Source organism: Coregonus clupeaformis, unplaced genomic scaffold (genome assembly GCF_020615455.1).
Source record: "Coregonus clupeaformis isolate EN_2021a unplaced genomic scaffold, ASM2061545v1 scaf1521, whole genome shotgun sequence".
NCBI lineage: Eukaryota > Metazoa > Chordata > Actinopteri > Salmoniformes > Salmonidae > Coregonus > Coregonus clupeaformis.
Genome location: NW_025534975.1, coordinates 75505 through 83519, shown reverse-complemented (window position 1 = coordinate 83519; position 8015 = coordinate 75505). Strand labels below are relative to the sequence as shown.

Sequence of the window (8015 nt, the reverse complement as noted above, 5' to 3'; positions counted from 1 at the left end):
ATGACGATCAATGTCACTTTTTCAATAACGCTAATGTCTGGCAAAGATCCCAATCATGCAAGTAGCACAGACCAAAAGTACCACAAGAGCACATCACAAACAAAGCAAGCAGAGATCACTGCTGAGGACAAATACTGACACAGAACGTCACAGTAAACCACAAGTAGAAGTGTTTTGGCCATGACTCAATAAGTGTTTTGGCCATGACTCAATAAGTGTTTTGGCCATGATTTAAGAATCATTGACAGTAGAGCAAATTCAGACAATGGTCCTTAAAGTTGAAATCCCTAGTTGCTACATCCATTTTTGCACATATCAATTAATGATACAGTATATACCCATTGATTCTTGAAAAATCTAATTTGTAAATGCCTCATGAGCTTATTTCAACTGTCATACTCCATCAGAACCCAAAATACAAGCTTGTTTTACTCCATGTTTGTAAACAATGTAAATGTAAACAAACACTGTATAGCCTCAAAACATGGTTCGAATTATACTTTTTATATCATGGATGTTCAGTCCTGACTATGAATTTGAGAGTGGTTATCTTTCTCCAGGCTCATCCCTCAGCGTTTTACCAAAACACAGGTGGAGGGCCACTTTGCTGTTGTTTCAATTAAGGATTCCAGCTTTAAAGATGTGTGAGACTGACAGATTTTTCTCTAGGATACAAACAACACCAATATTTAACACAAATCCATGCAAATGGTATCATACAGCAGTAGTGGCAGTCTGTCCTGTGGCCTGTATCTCACTGTTAGGGCAGTGTGGAACAGTAAGTATCAGATACTACAAGTCTAAATACAATGACATCACAATATGTTTACAGACGCCACCACCGATTGTCCATTTGCTGTCCGTCCTTTGTGTGTGTCCCATTAGTCTGGCAAGCCCTCTATCACCTGTCCTCTCTCCAGCAACGTCCTGACCCTCCTGACACCTCCATAAGGTCCGTTCTAAAGTCTTAAAAGACTTCTGGTGTGATGGGGTGCCAGTGCGCTGTCTCCACCTGTCCCTGACTGCACATGTCCCTCCAGTGTCCCTGTCCTGCCTCCGGGGCCTCGCAGCCAATCAACACACGGCCCAGCATGCTGCTCTTCGTGTAGAGCCGCCCCTGTTGGAGAGATAGCTGTTTCATTGGTTGCTCTCTGACCATATACAGTAAGTCTGAGACATTTATTTTGTAGAAAAAGAACATACAGATAGTTGTAAGACGCAAATGCACAGAAGACACATTTGATGGAAGACTTGTAACATAATTGAGGATGTAATAAAAACTGTGGACAAACAAGTTATTACATTATCTGTTATTACATTATCCGTGGTTGCACTCTCCTAATTCTTCACCACTGAGTCATTCCTACCTGCATGATGATGAACTCCAGAGCAAGAGGCAGCTGAGTGATGTCACCAACAGGCAGGTCAAAGAGAAAGGGAGCGTTCCACACAGCGTTGTGTCCTCCCGCCCCTTTGGTCACCTTAGTACTGATCACCTTCCCATCCTGACGCAGGTTGATGACTACGTAGTGATCTGTAGGGACATGAGAGCAACAATCAACATGAGAGAGAGAGAGAGAGAGAGAGAGAGAGAGAGAGAGAGAGAGAGAGAGAGAGAGAGAGAGAGAGAGAGAGAGAGAGAGAGAGAGAGAGAGAGAGAGAGAGAGAGAGAGAGAGAGAGAGAGAGAGAGAGAGAGAGAGAGAGAGAGAGAGAGAGAGAGAGAGAGAGAAAATTACAGGAAATTACAGGAGGCCCATCAGTATCTGCAATCTCATAAGGAGCTCAATCAGGGCGGCAGGGGCCTGGGAATATGACTGTAACTAAGGCTTGTACTGTGGCTGGGACTGGATATGGGATTGTGAGGTCGAGGGCTTAACTGGGGTGGTTCTAAATAATGGCTCAGTGGCTTTAAGCATAGTGCTGGCAACCCCAGAGTTGTGGTATTGATTCCTGCATGTGTATCACTGTCAATGTGGACAGTTCTGTATGTTGCTTGGGGTAAAAGCTAAATGAACATGTCATACCTGCTGCTCCTGGCATCCGGGAGAGTTTGGCCAGATTCTCAGCCTTGCGGACCATCACTTTGATGCGGTGGGCCAGTGTCTGGTACTGCAGCAGAATGAAGAGCTGACCCAGGGCCCGTGGAGAAGCACAGAGCGAACTCTTCCTACGACCCAACGTCTCCTGGGAACTCGTACTCTGGGAGGGGAGAGGCTGAGTTAAGAACAGGAAAAGAGGAACACAGTGTTGTTGTTGTGTTGTTTTATTAAGCAGATGTTCTTTCTTTGTGTCCCGAGGTGACTGAAGTACAAAACACAGGATAAAAATAATGACATGTTGTTGGCGCTAAACACTAGAGCGCTACAAGGGTATCATCCTTAACATGTTGATCTAGTCTTTTACAGTGTCCATGAGATTCATTTCACAAAAAGCATAATGAATCTCATTAGTTGCTTATTTAGAGCCGACAGCACCCTGGGCCCAGACCTAGTGAGCATGCAGCTGTGAGCCTGCCAGTGTTTGTGACACCAGTGGAGTCTAATGGGAGATCACCCAACAAGGGAGATTCACGTCACTCGCTCTGTCTCTCAGTCAGTAGTCATTTTGCTCAAGAGACCCCACTCTGTGTCACTCAACTCAACACAGTATTTTCTAATAGTTTTTTCCCACAACCACACACTAGCATGTTCATCCAATTCCAATAATTGTATTGACTGCCTCTGTCTGTATCTCTGTGACTCAGCCAGGACAAGGGCCACCGATGTCCCCTCGGACTAAAGCATGACATTGCAGAGTCAAATGCTGAGTAACCTGTAAGTGGGCTGACGAACCCATTGGTTCCGGACGTCACAAAGCTAAAGTGACCACCCTGTCTGTGAGGGTACATTACTTTGGTCCCTTGGTACTCTGCACCAGCTCCAAAACCCTGCCACGTCAGTCCCTGGCCTCCCATATGATGTCAACAATAGGGTTATAATGCTAACGGATTACAGTAATATGGCGACATTAATCTGATCTCATTGCACCACTACAGTACCATTAGAAATCACAACAACATCATCACCTCACCTATCAGCTACCATCTCTCAACTTCTATTCATTTTCTCATTGGATGATAACTCATTGAGCTTCATACACGTGACGTTTCCCACATTCACATGGTCAGTATGGATGACATCTCTCTGTGCCTTGTAGCTGAGATCAGAGGTGCCTGCATGCTGCCATCCAGCTTCATGCAGAGATCCACTAATATGACATGGTGTCTACAGAATGTCCATTCATACATCACCAAGCCCGCTCAGCCCAGCGCCAGAGGCCTAGCTCTGTCCCTCTCACCCACACCCTCGCCAGCTCAGGCTGTCAGTAATGCCTTCTGGCACATCCGCCACAGCACCACAGAGGACACGGCACACTGCTCACTGCACTCCACATGTTTGCTCTCCAGTCACAAACTACAATGTCACCATGTCCAACAACAGTGGAAAAACTGCTAATGGCCGCTGGCCCAGACCTTGTTCTGATTAGACTAGCCTGACACACTCCCTCATTGATAAAACATGATATGGGCTATTCATAGCCCCAGTGTGTGTAGTTTTGCTGTGCGTAAAGTTAACTGAAAAAAGAGGTCTAAGATTGTGGGGAAATGTTTTGATAGTGATTGTGAGGCTATAGTGCCCATAGATATAGAATGACTATCTATCTATCTATGTTGTTCTATTTCTATGATAGTACCCTAGACTTGTATAATGACAGGCATAATGTGTTACCTTTTTCAGCCTACTCCTGGTGGGGGTGAGCTCCCTGGTGTAGGTGACAGTTGTGTCAGGCTCCCAGTCCATCTCCCCACAAGGCATCTCCAGCTCCCCCAGCGCTGTCTCTCTCAGGCCTGAGAAGTCCCTGCCGAACACAGCCAGCCGGAGGGTGCAGGCACGGAGCTCCTCCACAGAGCCCACCTGTAGCACAAGGCTCTGGCACTGTATCTCTGGGCTGAGGCTGGGCCGCCGAGACGCCCCCTGCTGGGGTGAGGGGCAGAGCGGGGGCAGGCTGGCTCGTACGATCACCCCACTGCGCCGCCGTGCCGCCCCGGACAGACCCATGATGTTGGTGGTCAGAGTGCCCCGTGCCGGGGAGAAGAGCAGGGAGAAGTGCAGGAGAGGAGCAGGCTTGGTGGGGATGGATATGGAGCTGGAGCTGGAGCCATACTGTGGCTGGGACAGCTCCCCCTGAGGGCCAGGAGGGTGCATGGCACTGCCAGGGCTGGTCAGGCGGCTCTGTTCGCTGTACAAGAAGTTGTCACCGGTCACAGTGCAGCGGCGTTCCAGCGCCCGACGGGTCTTGGAGACTAGGCCCAGTTTGGGGATGGAGGGCAGGGAGGCACGGCCATGGCCTGAAGGCTTGTAGTGGGAGGAGGAGGACACAGCCGGGGTGCTGAGGCGACGCATGGGGAAGCAGGACCTGGGGGAGGACCTCAGCTCGGAGGAGGACGACCGGGGGCGAGGTTCAAAGGGCAGGGCGGTGAGGTCATCCTCAGAGGGGGAGGAGCTGCTATTGGGGGAGGGGAGGTCCAGGACATCCCCATCTAGCTCCTCATACTGCTGCTTGATGGGTAAGGTGCCAGAGGAGGGGGTCAGGGTCACAGTGACCCGTTCACACGTGGCTGAGGAAGTGGACAGTGCAGCCTCTTTGTCCTCTGGTGGATGATACTTCCCTCTCCGCCAACATAGTAGACAGCCCAGCACCAGGCAGAAGCAGAACACTGCCAGACCCACTGCCAGCAGAATCTGCAGGTGGACTGGACACAGGAGGGGTTACGTTTCAATTACATTAGTGACTCAAAAATGCAGAGAGTGAGAGAGAGCGAGAGAGCGAGAGAGTGAGCGAGAGAGAGAGAGAGAGGCCCCCATTAATTTGCTCCTATTCATTATGAATCATTGAACATAATTCTATTTACCTTATTTATTTACCAATACAGCCCTTAACTTATTATGTTTCTACACCCGTCATCCATTATGAGATTAAACAGGAAATGTCTTTGGGTCCTAATCCTAACTAATTGTTCTCTTTTGAAAATGGAAATTGGCACCGTTATGGGCTTTGATATAAACCAGAGCAGCAGACTGAACTGAATGCGGTGGAGTCACATTTCCTGCTTTCAATGAGGCTTAGTAAATGTGTAGGAGGCGATATCAGCTCTCATCTCATCTCACTGACTACAGATTTATAAGCAATGTAATCGGGACACCAAGGGATGTCTGAAATGGCACCCTATTACCTTTGTAGTGCACTACTTTTGACCAGGGCCCTATTCAAAATCAATGCACTATAAGGAGAAAAGGGTGCCATTTCAGACACCGAAAAGTAACTTGTTCTGTAACGTAAACACTTGGTGACAGACAGTCTCTGACTATGACTCATCCATCAGGCCCAATCTGTTTGATTGAGAATGAGAAGCTCTGCAAAAATTGTCATTTTCAAGGAGAATGTGAACCAGAGATCACCCTGATCATGACTCACCAGGGCATGGGCAATTCAGAGACATTATCATGGCCAGATGGTGGATGGAAAAGGTTAAGGCTCTCTACTGTGGACAGTGAGCCGATGATCCTTATCAGGAAAAATATTATTGCTTGGTGTAATTTATTGCCTGGGTCCATTTCAGTCATTGATGAGACCCAGTCATTGATAAGATAGCTACTAGCCTAATAGAACACTTGTTATGCGGTCGCTGTTACCACAAATGAAATACAGTATGCTTCAACCTGGTGTTATTAGACTTTACTGGGTCAGGAATGATGATGTTTAGCCAGTTTACATAAATCTCTAAAGTGGAGGCAATGACTCATATTAATTTCTTGATGGAGGACCTTATAATGAACTGCTCCAACTAATTCCTATGCTAATATGATTCCAATGAAATCTATTGGTCTCTCTAAATTCTAACAGAGCCCTTTGATTCCCTGTGACAGGTGTTACATGGGCTGCTAAACCACTACATATAAAAAAGAGAAAGAAAAAGCCCAACTAAAATAAATACTATTTAATAAATAAATAAAATTTGCAACATTTATGCATTTATAACCTGATTTATATAAGCTACACCAGAACATTTCCACCAGTTATTTTTAGCTTACACAATCGAACTTGTATATTTTCATGATTTAAAATGATTTAGTTCATTCTTAAATTAAACCCATTAAAAGGTGTACCACATCGTTAATGTATTAGACGTTATCTTCATGCTGTTGATATTTCCTGCTCTTTGCAACCTGTTGGTCCTCGATATCTTCATCAAATGTTTACATAGCCACGTAAAAATGTGTTTTCATTAGTATGCAGACTATGCACCACCATAACAGAAGTTGAATTTAAATGAATAAATTGGTTTTCATAAAGTTTAAGCTCATTTTTCAACCTTAAGATGAAGACAAGCAAATGCAGTTATTTCACAGTAGGATGTAGCTCATAGAGCCACTGTGCGAAGGAAATTCCCATTGCGATATTATCAACTTAACTTGACTTTCAAAGTGGAACAGAACTGACCAAAATTATAACTACGTTTCTTACCTCCAATAGCATATTGCGTCATTTTCCTGATATTTTTTTTTATATCCCACCGGCATCAACGTGAACGCGGTTTGTGAGTGAGTTCCATTCCTGCTTTATCCTGCACGCGCACTGGGAATTTCCTTCGCACAGTGGCTCTCTGCATTGACGTGACAGCCGGCTCCCTTTAAGCCAATCAAAGGGGTCGGTGACTAAGCTTGTATTCCTTTTCTATTCGTGGGAGTCCGTGGGAGGATATGATGGACTAAAAAGTAAACCATTGCGGCTAATTAGCATCGTATATCTTATTGACAATATGACCTAATAAAAAAAGTAGCTTGATCCAAATGAAGTCAGATAAAGTTATTAATTAAGAAACATCTGACATTTTAAGACATCAAATCAATAATCTTTAAATAGTGTAGCCTAATTAGAGAATACACATACGCACAAACACACACTCTCTGTGTATGACTCACAGTGAAAGACCAAAGATTGCGCCAAGAAAGCTGTCTTTCCTCAGATCTCACTTATCCTTTATTAAATGGTACAGGCATTTTGCCCACATAGTACCCATTACTTAGAGATTGCCATGTCCCATTATCTGCAACTACCTCTCCCACGCTCTGTCCTGTGTCAACCTCCTCCCCATGTCCATCTCACATTCGACATGGACACACACACAAACACACACACACACACACAGTATGATCCCCTTTATAATTCATCTCCCCCTTGTATAGGGAAAGGAATATCTATTTAGAGTATGCAGGCTCTTCGCTTTGGGCAGAAAATGCATCCTATTCCTTTTTGTGAAGACGCTTCCCTGACTTTGAGATGTGGATGAGTAATCATTGTAACTGTCTGTTTGTTTGTGCGTCCATGCGTGTGCATGCTTGCGTGTGTTGTCAGTCCCTCTCAGATCTCTTTATTTCTCCATATAAGACAGAGCAAATCCAATGAGTTATCACGTATTCACATAAAGACACTCCATCACGTCATCTTCATATGCCATCACCACTGGCCAGCCTTCTAGACTGCATTTGCCCAAGCAACTACTGTATGGTTGTTATAATTTCATAAGAAGATGCCTTCCAACTACATCCACTTTCATACTCTGTAAACCTTTATGAGGATGAATAGGTCAATATTTCCTTATCTCTAATGATCTACATTGAAAGAATGCACAAGCCTGCCTGCTGATGGCATCACACATCATATAGTTTAGAGTTAGAGTTTGATTGTCTATGAAGCATGTGTGTTGTGCTATGGATATAATCCTTTGAATATTATCACGGCCATATAGTAAAAACATTAAATCAGTAAGATCAACAGAACAACACTGCCTTGCCTAAAGCATTTTGTGAACATTTTGTGAACAAGTGTTTGCGTGGGAGCTAGATAATATGTTCAGTGAGTACAGATTAATAGGCAGGCATAAATCTAACTATAACCATTTTAGCTCAGTTTA

The 8015-nt window shown here is 44.9% G+C and overlaps 1 protein-coding gene across 2 annotated transcripts; it reads right to left on the bottom strand.

Annotated features, from left to right (window-relative positions):
• Positions 1-420: 420 nt before the first annotated feature.
• LOC121555737 (synaptotagmin-5-like) lies at positions 421-6660 on the bottom strand. Of its 2 annotated transcripts, none has more exons than XM_041869566.1 (5): positions 6566-6660; positions 3769-4793; positions 2026-2215; positions 1368-1534; positions 421-1117 (listed from the first exon to the last, which is right to left on the bottom strand). In XM_041869566.1, the coding sequence occupies exons 1-5, from the start codon at positions 6585-6587 to the stop codon at positions 968-970; spliced, it is 1554 nt and encodes a 517-aa protein (XP_041725500.1). In that variant the 5' UTR covers positions 6588-6660; the 3' UTR covers positions 421-967. The 2 variants fall into 2 exon arrangements, with proteins under 2 accessions (XP_041725500.1, XP_041725501.1); XM_041869567.1 differs by having other exon boundaries at positions 2026-2200.
• Positions 6661-8015: the final 1355 nt, after the last annotated feature.